This window comes from Juglans microcarpa x Juglans regia, chromosome 2D (genome assembly GCF_004785595.1).
Source record: "Juglans microcarpa x Juglans regia isolate MS1-56 chromosome 2D, Jm3101_v1.0, whole genome shotgun sequence".
In the NCBI taxonomy this organism is placed as follows: domain Eukaryota; kingdom Viridiplantae; phylum Streptophyta; class Magnoliopsida; order Fagales; family Juglandaceae; genus Juglans; species Juglans microcarpa x Juglans regia.
The window spans coordinates 4,160,818-4,174,952 of NC_054596.1; the positions used below are offsets into that span (position 1 = coordinate 4,160,818).

Genomic DNA, 14,135 nt, shown 5'->3' on the forward strand with positions numbered 1-14,135 from the left:
TGTAGTGCTACGTGGCTATTTTTTTTTTTTAATATTTTGTTCTCTCTCTCTCTCTCTCCTCTGGCCCGATTCTCCCCCACGCTTGATTCACCTTCAGCCCAGCCCGGTGCCGCCATACGCCGTTCAGCCTCACCGCCACCACCGATGACTCCCCCTCACGCTGGCGACCAAACCAGCCACCACCGATCTCCCCCTCGCGCAGCTCTCTCTCTCTCCTTCGGTAACCCAACCGAAATAGATTTCACCCATTTCTCTCCACTTGCGCTGCCGTACGCGGCCACCCAGCCCACCGCACCTCCACCACCTCACACCGACGACCACCTCTCGCAGACCCAGCCACCACGAACCTCCCTCTCCCTCTCCGTCGCACACACGCAAACTATCCATAAAATAGGTTTCACGCGAGCTCAGGGCCACCAACGGCCCTATCGCCGCTGTGCGTCGGTTCTAGCCCTACCGAGCAGCTTCCCTGACCACCGTGACTCCTCCACGTGCACCTCCTAGCCAGCCAAGCCCTCCACCTCTCTCTCGTCTCTCTGTCTTGCCTTCCACGTCTCTCTCGCTCTCCACCTCTCATCCATCAACTCTCTCTCTCTTAGTCCTGTTTGGATGATGTGTGGGAGATGTGTAGTTTAGATAATGTCATGTCATGTATGCAATGGATACAGCCAAATAGTGACTTCTCCCAATATTATTTCATATATATATATACCAGTAAAGGGTAACCTGTACTGCACGAATACCCAGATGATAAAAATAAGAAAATAAGTCAGGGGCATATGGAGGGACCCAATGTTTAAAGGAAAAAAGAACCCTTTTTTCTACTCTATTTCTTTCCTTCATGACACCGACACCGACGCCCTATTATTATCTCATAACTCTCTCTCTCTCCTAACATTCATCTTCAAGAGTCTTCTTCCCCTTCTCTATCTTTTTCATTTATCTCCTATTTGTCTCCTACATTCACCATGACACTTAAGACAGCCACCTCACTTCTTTATCTCTTTCATCTCTCTCTCTCTCTCTCTGAAGCTCTTTGTTTCATCTGCATGTTTTTTTTATAACTTTTTCGTTAATCTATAATTTTTTTAAAATCATTTTATTTATGTGATTTTTCTCTTTTGTTTGTTTTTTCTCCTAAAGGTTTATTCTTTAGATCTGGAAAAATTATGATTTGTTTTTCTTGCATATTGGTTTTTTGTCCTCGTATTAGGAGTTTTTTTTAGATCTACACATGTATTATATATTTAGATGTTTTTTTTATTTTATTTTGTTGCTGAGTTGGAATTTTTATTTTATTTTTTCAGAAAGTGCTATGTGTTATAATCCCAGCGGACCAGAGTTTTCTTCACCTCCTCTCTATTTTTCTGCCTCTCCACCTCTTTAATCTCTGTTTCTTTGCGTGTTTCTTGATTTATTTGATTTTTTTTTTGCGAATCATCACAAATCTGAAGGTTTATTTATCAGATCTGAACGTTTCTTTTTATTTTCTAGTTCTTCTTTCTGTATATTAAGATTTTGTTCTTTTTTCGATAAGTTCTTTTTTTGCGAGTCCTTACAGATCCAAAGGTTTATTCTTCAGATCTGTAGAGTTGTATTTTTTTTTCCTTTCTATATATTGTTTTTTGTCCTCATATTAAGGATTCTTTTAGATGTACACATTCATTATATTCCGATGTTTTTGTTTATTTCTTTACTAAGTTGAATTTTTTTTTTCCTCACAAATGTTCTTTGCCATAAGCCCAACGTTCCTGATTCTTCTTCACCTCCTCTCTTTCTCTACTTCTCTATCACTTAAATCTCTCTCTCTATGTGTTTCTTGATTTGTAAGGATTCTCAAAATGATTTGTTAGAATTCTTTTTTGCGAATACTTACAATTTTGAAGGTTTATTTTTCAGATCTTGATGATTTTTATATTCTCCTATTCTTCTTTCTGTATATTCAGATTTTGTTATCGTTCTTTTGGATAAATTTTCTTTGTTGCATGTCCTTGAGATCCGAAGGTTTATTTTTTAGATCTGAAAAAATTGGCAAACATTTTTTCTTTCTATATATTGGTTTTTTTGCTCGTATTAGCGATTTTTTTAGATGCACACATTCATTATATATTCCGAATTTCTATTTTATTGTTTTACTAAGTTCAAAGTTCTTATTCAATCTATTTGATTTTCTTTTTCTATTATTTTGTTTGTTATCTATTTTTTTTAAACAAGTAAATAAATTATACAATTTTCTTCCTCCTTCGATTTTCAGTATAATTTTCTTTTACATATGAAGTTTTTTTTTTGAGATATTGTTTATGTTAGCAGTTTGCACGTGCTAATGTAATATGGGCCAAGCGAAATAGAATTCGAGGATGGAAGAGGGAGCAACGGCAATGCACACCGAGTGTTTGATAAAAAGACTTGAACCTCGGTTTCCCCCGCGCCTTCCCAAGTGAATTTCATCTGCTTTGTTCTTTCCCTACAATTACTGATAGTATATATATATATCTTTTTAATCTTCACAAATTCCAACAAACATTGATCGACTCTACTTTTGTATAAATTCAAGTGTTGTTTTTCGCTTTCTTCTTTTTTGCATTTCGTTCCCTTTTTGGAATTGTCTCAAAACAACATTCCGTAGGAGTTTATGTATTATTTTTTTTTACATCGAAGCATTGCGTCTAAAGAAATTACCTAATAAACAATAAAACATATTTAACTGGCAAGAAGAAGTAGAAGAAAACATACCTAGCGATGCCGAGATTGACAAGCAGAGAACAAAATTTGAGGAAATTGAAGGGTGACAATCACTTTTATACTAAGCCACAAGCGGTGAAAAAAAAATAAAAGAAAAAAATTTATTGCAAGCGATTTCGTGCATCAAAGCACATACCAATATTAAATGTAAGACATTTTTTTATTTATTTTTGTAATAAAAAAAATCATGTGAGTGTTGGTACGCAGTTTGGTGTGCCAAACTGCTTGTACCTAGTAAATCTCAAATTAAAAATAGAATCCAATTAGAGTTGTAGAAGCGGTGGAAAACAAAAAGAAATCAGAATTTGATAAGTTTGAGGCTTTTATAGGAAGTGGCAAAAAGACTTGATTTTATACTTAAATATAGTCGGTGTAGACGGTGATAAAAAAGAAGATAACTGGAATAGAAATTGGCAGAAGCAGAATCCAGAACCTAGGAGAAATCAAGACAGAGCATGAAGGAAACTGAAGAGTAAATGGAGGGCAAAATCGAAAAAAAATGTGACAACTTCTGCCTGCTTGTTCGCACTTATATATATAGTAGATACATGTGTGTGTGCGCGCGCGCGCGTGTCACTCAACAGGCTAGAATAGGAGAAAGAGTCATTCTCAATCCACTGTAACGACTTAGGCCTCGATCAATGTTGTTTGTAGCTCCTGGCGGTGTTCTGGTGCGGCTATACGATATCGATGAGTACATCTATGGCAGTGAATAGAAAATAAGTGCAGAGAAAATAAAAAGCGATGTACATACAGATTTACGTAGTTCAACATGTTACCTAAGTCCACTGCCGTTTGGAGAGGGGAATATACTATAATGTATTTGTTTACAGTAACTCATGATCCCTCATATTTCACTGTACAAAAACAAACTGGAGATCTACTCGTTAGAGAAGAAAATCCCTTTGGAGCTCTCCTTGCCAGGATTGAAGAAGAATAGTAGAAGTTGAGAGAGTCAAATCGTCTAGACATCCCTTTTTTATATAATACCCATTGGTAGTTGCGGGTCTGACCCCTCTCATGCCTCCTGACACTCTCATGCCTCTTGACTCCTAACATCTGCATGCTTTATGTCTCTTCTTGTCTCCTACACCTTTTTTTTCTTGTCCCTAGTGATGGCCTGATGACATACACACACGCGCACACACACATCGACTATATATAAGTGCGAATAGGAGATGAACAATATTTTCGTCTAACAATTGTTCTTCCCATTTTGCCCTTGGGCTTCTTTCTCCCACATACGAGCCCCTCTTCCCCTATTCATTTCTTCGTCCCCTCCAATACGTTGCTAAACGCCGGCGTGGCCAACACCACCCTGCTCATTCTCTTCCCCTTTAGCCGACGTCATTCCCCTTCCAATCTTAGCCCTTCTCGGGCCGCCGTTAACCGCCACGAGGGGAGTATGAGGTCGGTTGGATGTGAGGATGTGTTGTTTATTTAATTGAATTATGCTTACGTGCATTTATGTTGTGTTTGGCATCATGGCATTTATTGCATCATTTCATGTATGGTCATGTGTTGTGAATGAAAACTTGTTTTCATGTGAGAGATGATTTTTGGATATGTTTGAAATGAATGGATTGAAAGGAATAAGAGAAAGGAAAAGAAACTGTAGAGATGGTGGTAAGCACTAAGCAGAGACGGGTGTAGAGTCCAGCCTACGATACACGCGGTAGGGATGGTGGTAAGTCCCGCCTGTGATTCTCGGATACAGTGTTAGCGGCAGGAATGGTGGTAAGCAGGGATGGTGATAATCTCGCCTGCGTTTCCTGCCTATAGTGATTGATAAATGAATATGTTAGGCCATTTTCTGAAAAAATGGTCGGTTTATACTTGGGTTGTTTTTTGGAAAAATGGCGAATAGTATTTAATGGCATGTTTTGGGTCAAATAAATTAATGACTATTAAATAATATTCTTAAAATAATAAAATCATTTAAATAAATTAATTTTTTCAAAATATATTATTTTCGAGACTCCAAAATATAAAAATGTTTACTTGAAAATTAGTTTTTGTTCAATAATACTACAAAAACCTCATTTAAAATGATTTTGGTAAAATATTTAGAAGATTTTAGATTACTTAGCTCAATTTTAAAATCATCGGTTAGATTTGAAATAAAGATATTAGATTTAAATTGATTTTTTTTAAAGAAATGTTATTCATCATCTCCACACCACACACCAATATGTGATTTCTTATTTTTTTTTCTTGATGTGTAAACACACATATTTAAATATCAATATATATATATGTTTAAATTGAACGGTAAAAATGAGAAATTACATGTTACTGTATAGTATATGAGATTATGAGCTGAATTTTTTTTTCTATAATTCATTATTTCTACTTTTAAAAGTAATTTCTTTGTTTAGAAAACAAAAAAATGATGTAAAATTAAACTGGTCAACATACATACGCATCATGAATTCGATCCACAAAATCATCAATTATAAGCAACGATTTGTTTTGCATGAAAACTGATGTCCATTTGCGTAGTTATTTATGAGGCCCTGCAGCTTGGATAAAGAAGGACTTAAGACACATGCAACACCATTAATAAATGGTTCAATTTCTTTCTGTTTCGGTCCTTCTACGGTTCGGCGGTTTCATTCTCTTGATGAACAAATCCGACTCAAACTTTCTTGATGATCGTTTTGAATGCATAGCTTGCATGCAGATCACTTTTGAGACAATGATATGATCAATCGATGATCGGGGTGGTTTTATGCTTAATTGGTATAAGTAGTGCATCTCCTTCATAAAATAGTAGGAGGAATCCTTTTAAAATTGCCTTTTTTTTTAATGGTCTGAACAACAACAATGAGGAAATATTAATATTTTGGAAAATATCGTTAGCTACAAAAAAATTACACAAAAATAATCACACAAACTGACTTGGTTTGTCAGATTATAAAATTACTTTTAATGTAAAGTAGATTTAACAGATTTGAGGAAGTCTAATTAGTTTGTGAGATTATTTTTGTGTAATTCTTTTGTGAATGTAACATTACTCTAATATTTTTCCACCACTTCAATGATATTATCATGTGAACCCTGTTTAAAATGAACGGTTTCGAGTACCAAGTACTCTTCTTTAAAAAAAAAAAAAAATCCAGCATACTAATTGATCAAAAAAGCTACGTCATTTAAATGCAAATAAATCCCCAAAATATATAATAAGAACGATTGAAGTAAGAAAATTTCCTTCATAAATTAAATGTTCTTTAGATAAGTTGATGCCAAACATGTAGCTAGCTAGCTGCATATATATTGTCAACATTCTTGTCACCAAAGTATATTAATGTCCACTCTCCTATCATGTTGCTCCTTCCCTCTTGCATGGTAGACGACATGATATGCAATCTCAGACAAACTTAAGCATCATCTGACGATGATCACTTGCATCGGCGAGTAAAATTTATTTAGGTTTTCACCCACCCATGCACGAGTACTCCGGCTTCACCTTTGTCCCCCGGCCCGTCCGTCCGTCCGTCTTAATCACAGTGCTTGCAATAGAAAACCATAGTCTTGATCTGATTCTAATTACAAAATGTACACTTTCTACAATACTAGTCTCTCACACGTCAAGTACGTACCCACCCTTCTCTTCAACTTTAGAAGTCCCCGCGTAATTAAAAGAAAACCTTGTTACTGAATCCAAGTCGTTAGCAACAACAAAAATAAATAGCTAGTTAGCAACTTAAAATCATGCATATATTAACAATATTAATAATCGCAACAAAAATAACATTTTACACAGAGAGAGAGAGAGAGATCTATTAATAATAAGATATATATGGTAATTAAAGCCCTAATGAGGTGGGTTTATTAATTTAATGCCGATAAAAGAAAAAATAGAAGATCTTTTAATTTATAAGTATATATTTAACTATAGTTAAATGTGAATAGATCTAGTAGTCAATCGACAAGCTGGGGGCCGACATTAAAATTAACGGTCACGACACTTTGATCCTAGGCTTGTCCACATTCACGTTACATTGTTTAATTTGGTGGTCCAAATTACCTCTATAATTTTAAAGCGGATCACACCTAATTGCTTATAAGCATATAGACAAGACAACACCTATTTTAAATGCAGTTGTATGAAGAAATTCATGGACCTAATTCATCTCATAAAACCGGTATTATTCATTCCTTATAAACATGCCAAAGATCTTGTCTACAGACAATATGAGATTATTCCGCAATATTATAGACTTGTAGTCTTCAATTAGTTAGAATTTGAACTAGATCCTGAATTAGTTCTAAATCGAAGATTAATCATGTATATATATGTGACAGGAAAATATATAGCACTAAGTACACATAAATCCAATGTTTTTTTTTTTCTCACTTATGAATAAACATTTTTAGGCCAATATTTAAAATATTATCATGTGTTTCACTTTTAAGCAAATGATATGAATTATTTGGCTCAGTAATTCCCCCAAATTAGGTAGCATTTCGGTTGTAAGATACATATAAACGATTTGAATAAATAAGAATTAAGAATGAGAGTAATGCATACAAAGAATGGGTGATGTCTTATCAATCTTTCCCTTTGTTCCTAATTTTTATTTTTTTATCATGTACTGATTAACGTTTGACATTCAAAATTCTGAAGAATGTACCCGCATGCATTAACATGATAAGCCAATCCCAATTAATATAAGGAAAATGATTTATACACAATATTTTTTTCAACACTTTACACAACCATGTTTTAAATGAGGTATATTTTTATAAAACATCTTATAAAAGTAACATTACTTTACAAAAATACCTTCATTTTATAATATTGTTGTGCAATGTGTTGTGCAATGTGTTGTATAATGTGTTGTGTGTATATCATTACTCTTACTCGTTTGAATCCAAAACACACTTCAACTCATCTCATCATTACAATTTTTTTAAATTTACACACAAAATATAATAAACAATTCAACTTTTATTCTACCATTCATAAACCATCTCAACTCATCTCTGAATACAAACCACTCCTTATATAAGGACTTTTTGTTTTTAGATTCCCTGTGGTCTAAGAATATATAGTAATACGCAGAAAAATTAATATTCGATCTATAAAGTAATAACAGTGCTACTATCTATTTACTCTATGAAAATATATATCAATAGTGTTTTGGGCACACGTGATCTTGACATTCGTCCACTTTATTTTTGACCCTTTGCTCATCACTTCGTGATGATGTTGACATTCCAAGCTCCAAAGAATCTGTCTTTCTTTAACACTTGCCTACCTATGACTTACTGTATATACAAGGCTGCCGACAAGTAAAGAGTGGCCTGGCGGGGAGATCAGAGCCAGAGCCAGATCAGAGAATTATCGGCCGTTAATTACAGTTGAAATTTGCAGTTGTATTAGGTCAATGCTTTTGCTGTTTTATACACTGACCCAATGGAAATGCAAATCACATGTGCACTTACTTATGCTAGCTGTAGAAGCAGCACTAATCAAAGTTACACCATTCAGAGCATGTTAGCTAGGATTATTCTAAAGTTCGGTTCCATTTCCACCTGATAAACACCAAACCTTATATATATATATATATATATATATATATATATATATATAATAGTATTATTTAGTTTAGGGGAATGAAGTTGCTAGTTGAAACTTGAATACTAAGGATAAATTATTTAGGGTCGCAAAGTTTATTGATGGATGATTTGTTACTGAACGGTGAACACTGTAAAGCCTCACCGATTAGAAAATGTCGAGTTCATATATATGGTAACAAGCCAATTTGACCAACTGGATTTTCTATATCCTACATGGGAATAAGAGTAGAAGGAAATATCGTACATGCAAATATGCAATAGCAGCTGTCATTCTCATGTTTCATTTCGTTTTGTTTTTGCTTTAGATGCTATTTGTACGAGAGATTAGATAAGATGATTTTAAGCAAAAGTTGAAAATTAAATAAAATATTATAATTATTTTAAAATTTTAAAAAAATTAAATTATTTATTATATTTTATGAAAAAATTTGAAAAAATTATAATAATAAGATGGGAAAAATCAAAACTGAAAATAAGGAAAAAAAAAAAAAAAAAAAAGCACTCCTATGATCCTATCAATGTAGGAGGAGGAACCAAGTGACTCTCCCACCCACAAATTGCTATCTCCTTTGTGAGTTCTGTCATGCTTATCAATCACTTCTTTTCCCATTGTTTAGTCAATACTAGAGGCATTTCAGTGCGTTCATATTAATATAGAATTGTGTTATATATGACAGCATTCTTCAGAGCTTATCCATTTCGTTCTCACTCACTTCTTCCTGTATATATTGCTAATACATATCGATATTACGTACGAGACCTAAAGATACAGTTTTTTGGTTGAAAATTACCTGAGTTCTTTTAAATCTTTGCCCTTTGATCCCAATCAACGGCCCAAACTAAGGGCAGCTTCAACGTCAAGCCTCCATGCAAATCCTCCACCGTCCATCTTCCACGCATCACAAGGCAGTATTTGCGAGAAGTTATCCTTCCCCCGCCTGTATTGCAGCTTTACCTGGCACGTAAAGGCCGTGTACAAGTACGGCAGCTTCTCTTCCGCCACTAACCACACCGTTATTATTTCCGGTGACAGGCCGTCGTTACGGTAGCTCATCATCTTCTTGAAAGCCCCATTCACCCAGAAAACCCTATTCGATTCGTCCGACACGAACCCGGGACACGCGTCCTCTTCCAGATTTCTCATCCGCTCCACGTCCGTACTCCCCAGCCTTCGCACATCCATGCATGTGTCGGTCACGCTCTCCACCGTCACCCACGACTCCATTACACCCCTCATCTGTCGCATCCCCACCGTCCTACCCAGGTCATTACGGACAGCCTTGTTGAAGTTCAAACACATGGGTGGGACCCCAATTCCCTGACCGTTCTTGATTGTTTCCGTACAATCAGAACTGCACCCAGATCCACTCTCGGGAGATTCATTCCGTTCACTATTCTCTGGCAAAAGTTGCAGAGTCACCACCTTCTTGTTCAACCCATCTTTATATTCTTTCATTTCTCCCTCGGTTGTGTTTTTTTTGGGTCTTGTCCCACGATTCTTCCGAACCCTAACATACTTTCTCTTTGTTCTTCCTTTTTTCATAAACACGTCCTTGTTATCAGTCGCTGAACCACCTGAAACAGAGCCTCCGGTAGCCGGTTTCGGCGCAATCGGCCGGAATCTGAGCATTATCCGATTCATAATAACCTTGTCCTGCACACCAACCGCGTACCTTTTCATGCACCGCCCTTCTCCTCCCTCCATATCCGTTACTAAATCAACAGCACTGTATCTCTCTCTGTTTTTATGTATCTCTCCATCACTCCAACTGCCCCTGTTTGAGCTCAGGCGATAATCAAAGCAGCAGTTCACAGTAACCTAGCGTGACAAAACACGTGTCCAGGCTACCCATAAACAGTGACGCGATCTGATTGGTTAGATTTAGGGTGGGCCCCGTGGAAAAGTAGCGTATCCGGCGTAATTGAGCAACGCTGTCTGGCCCCACAAGGGAACCAATGAGAGAAGAGGAGGTGTCCAGCACTGCCGAAAGGATGGGTAGACGTGGGCTCTGCCTAGGGCTTAGAGTAATGTTTGCCTGTTTGGTCATGTGGGTGAGAACCTTGGGGAGGTTCGAGAAAGCGCACACGTGGTTGTCTGTTATTAGCTCCAAACAACGAAGTTCGGTTCTAACAGTTGGTCGCCTAACTGATACACTCTCTTTAAAGAGCGTGGGATTCACGCTGTTACATATGCGGAGAGATGGAAAATGATCTGTCTAAGATGATGGAAACAGAGCAGTAGTGGGTGTGGGATAGGCGTCGTTTTCGGTCATTGATAGCTTTGTAGGACGAGGACGCGTGGAGGGATCGATGCCGGTGAGGATCTGGTGCTAGATCTGTTGACGTCATCGGGTTTCAAACCAGGGCTTGATTGGATAGGCCTCCGTCTCTCAAGTAGTGCCACGTGTAAGTATTACTGTGAGTAACCTATCTAACAATTTTGTACCAAGAAAGGAAACTTTGAAATTAGTTTCGATCATTAAAATTTAAATAGATATAATATTTCGTATCCATCGAATATATTTTACTTTTCTTACCGTAAAAGGTCGTGGCAAATATTTCTAGAATCTACAAACAGTCAACACTCGGATATTTATTATTTTTTATCGTATTATCTCGTGTGAAATAAGACTGTCGTTTTCTAAATTTACTACCTTTTGTGAAATGTATGTCGTCTTTGACTCTTTATGTATACTTTTACAGCACAACTACTGCTGTCACTTTTTTTTTTTTTTAATTCTATTACATACAGTATTTTTATATATTTTTATACAATTTAAAAAAATTATTTTATATTAACAAAAATACACAACTAATTACGTTAATAAAATGTACAAAAAAATACGGAAAAATAAATAAACATAAAGTTTTTGTTTTTGTTTTTTTTACAGTACAAAGTTAAAACGTCAAGAGTCAAAACAGTTTGGCGGTGCTTGCTGTTCCTCACGTGATACTTTCAGACCACTTCAACTCATATAAGAATACTACTACAGAACAAACAATCGTACATTAATTAGAATTTAGAGCCAAAAATATAAACTTTCACCAAAAGCTAGCTAAAGATGAGTTCATGGCTGTGTATGATGATGAGATGAATCTTAGACATTATAAAATCATTTTTTCTAGTTTATTATCAAAATGTGGCCCAATGGGAATTTCACAGAACCCCTACGTGGCAGTACTGTTTCAACCTTAATGCTTTCTTAATTATCTTGACGTGGTTTTTATGGCTATTATAATATATATAGTTTTCCCAGCTTGCATCCCCAAGAATAAAAACAGCTAAAGCCCATGATCCTGATCATGTTTGCATTGTCCTTTTCATTACAAATACTTCTAAAACTTTTTATCACTTTAATATTCAATGTCATAGAACTATTGCTTACCTGAGAGCTGATCGCTTTGATGTTTGATATTTGCTTCGCATCCTAAAGCCCCAGACTTAGCGCTGCCTTGACGTCCAACCTCCATGCAAACCCTCCGAACTCCATCCTCCACACATCACAGGGCATCACCTTTGAACATTTCTGGTTCCGCCACGTATGCTGTAGCCTCACTTGACCCGTAAACCCCGGGTGTAAATAGGGAAACTCAAACTTCTCCTTCGCCACCAACCTCACTGTACACTCCGGTAACTGCCCGTCACCGTCCTCACTCACCATCCTCTTATACGCCTCATTTACCCACTGTACCCTGTCGAAGCCGTCTGATATAAACCCCGGACACGTGTCCCTTTCGAGATTCTTAATTATTTCTCCGTCCGTACACCCTAACCATCGTACATCCATGCACGTGTCTGTCACGCTAGCTACTGTCACCCAGGACTCCACCACCCTCATCGCCGCCGTAACCACTGTCCGATCTGACTCGGCATCGGGATTCACGCTAGCAAACACCCATTTTTTGTCCTTCAGCCCCATTCGGGGGTCCCCATCCTCATTATCGTCGGCTGCAAGTTTCCCAGCGGTAGGATCAACCTTAGACCCGGTGTCTCCGGTGTCTAGATCTTTCTTTTCAGCTCCCTCAGGCAACAGTTGCAGTGTCACCTTAGACCCGGTGCCTCCGGTGTCTAGATCTTTCTCAGGCAACAGTTGCAGTGTCAGAATCTTCTTGTCCAACCCGTCTTTGCTCTCTTCCACAGGAACCATCTTCTTTTTCTTGTATCCATTATTATCCGTGCGAAGTCTGACGTACTTTCTCTTCTTCCTTGCTTTCGCAACAAAAGTGTTGTTTTTGTTCTCCGGCAGAGAGTTGGAGCCGCTGGTGGCCGGTTTCGGTGCAATCGGACGGAATCTGAGCATCATCCGGTTGAATATCGTCTTATCTTGCCGCTGACAACCGATATTTTTCACGTTCCAGCGATCAGCATCGTCCATCACCCTCCTCTACCTTGTTTCCTGGCTTTTCTTGCTCACTCCCTGGTCCCGCTCTCTGTCTCTCTCTTTCTCGGAGATGGAAACGATAATGATAACGGCAGTACGGTGGCTGGGTTAGGAAACACCACGTGTCTAGGGCAACACTGAAACAGTTTCAGCACCTGATTGGGTGGGTTGTAGTTGCGGTGGGTCCCACATGAACGTGGCGTATCTGGGAGGACTAATATTGGCCTCTAATTGGTCCCACGTTTCGAGCCAATGGGAAAGGGGAGAGTGTCCGGCACTTTTGGAAAAGGGAGTACACGTGGGGCTTGCCTTTGGTTGCAGCATAATTTCCTTTCCGGTTCAAGTGGAAACACTTTAGGAAAAGCTTACAGAATGTTGACACGTGTCTAATATCATTAGGCTGGAACAGTAAACACCCTTTGAACTGCTCCTTGACAATTCCCGCGCTTGACCTTCCATGCGTGACGTTTACGCCCTGATATTTTTGCTCAACAGGCTGATGTTATTGGCGCCTGTGTAAAATGTGCGATGTATGAGTGTGGGTTTTGTTTGCACCAAAATTATTCTTTACAAAGGCAGAGAATTAAATAATAATTTGGTTTGAACGTATTCTAATATGATACTTTGAGGGAGAAGTATCTCAATTTGATTATTTTAAACTAGGTATTAACGGTAAAGAGATTTTATTTATTTATTTATTTTCAAATTAGATAAAATATATATAATATAGAAATGTATGAGTCGGTACGGTACGAAATTTAAAACACTAGTATTAACACACCAGAAAATCTATTGAATATCAATCAGTTTTGAATATAACATCAGTGGTGTATCAATATTTAAATAATATGAAATTAGATAGAATAAAAAAGAATTTCCATCAAACAAAATATATTTATCAATTATTTTAATATAATAATTAGATCAGAATTCACATTTCTTACACTATTTTTGTTTTTTTTTTTTTAATTTAATAAATGGATTGTCTCTCATAATTGTCTTATTTATTTTTTTTTGTGGGTCCTGGCTGAGCTTCTGTCTCTCCTATTGTGTGTCGTTGGGCCAGTGGGGTCCAGCTGATGGTTTTACTAAACTTTAGTTTCTAAGTTTGTAAAAACTTTAGTTTCTAAGAATAAAATCCACATCACAAGAACAATGAGTGGAATACGGCTCTAAAGTCTGGACTCGACCCTTTTTTCTTTTTTTTGTTCCTTAATATATGATAATATTTTTATTGTCGGGCACATCCGTCCATCTAGACGGACGGAAAGCCACGGCACCGCTCAACGGAGATGCCTATGCACCTTTTCTGTGAGGAAGAAGGCCCAGATGCGGTTTTCCTGGCTTTTATCAACCGGCATAGTTGGGCTTTCTGTTTCCATGGATCCAGCTTCTGGCCTTAACTTACTTCACAGCCTAGAAAAT

The 14,135-nt window shown here is 37.2% G+C and overlaps 2 protein-coding genes and 1 long non-coding RNA gene across 6 annotated transcripts; 1 reads left to right on the plus strand and 2 right to left on the minus strand.

The window, feature by feature from the left end:
* Nucleotides 1-979: 979 nt before the first annotated feature.
* On the plus strand, nt 980-2,473 carry LOC121250337. Its single transcript, XR_005937765.1, has 2 exons — nt 980-1,475; nt 2,311-2,473. It is a non-coding gene; the product is annotated as an uncharacterized LOC121250337 (long non-coding RNA).
* Nucleotides 2,474-5,934: 3,461 nt separating this feature from the next.
* LOC121250184 lies at nt 5,935-12,864 on the minus strand. 4 transcript variants are annotated; one of them, XM_041149178.1, is made up of 2 exons: nt 11,715-12,861; nt 5,935-6,399 (listed from the first exon to the last, which is right to left on the minus strand). In XM_041149178.1, the coding sequence occupies exon 1, from the start codon at nt 12,702-12,704 to the stop codon at nt 11,757-11,759; it is 948 nt and encodes a 315-aa protein (XP_041005112.1). In that variant the 5' UTR covers nt 12,705-12,861; the 3' UTR covers nt 5,935-6,399; nt 11,715-11,756. The 4 variants fall into 4 exon arrangements, with proteins under 4 accessions (XP_041005112.1, XP_041005113.1, XP_041005115.1 ...); XM_041149179.1 differs by lacking the exon at nt 5,935-6,399 and adding an exon at nt 10,624-10,759 and having other exon boundaries at nt 11,715-12,864; XM_041149181.1 differs by lacking the exon at nt 5,935-6,399 and adding an exon at nt 10,971-11,312 and having other exon boundaries at nt 11,715-12,864.
* LOC121250185 lies at nt 8,799-10,033 on the minus strand. Its single transcript, XM_041149183.1, has one exon. It carries the CDS (start codon nt 10,031-10,033, stop codon nt 9,155-9,157), a length of 879 nt encoding a protein of 292 aa, XP_041005117.1. The 3' UTR covers nt 8,799-9,154.
* Nucleotides 12,865-14,135: the final 1,271 nt, after the last annotated feature.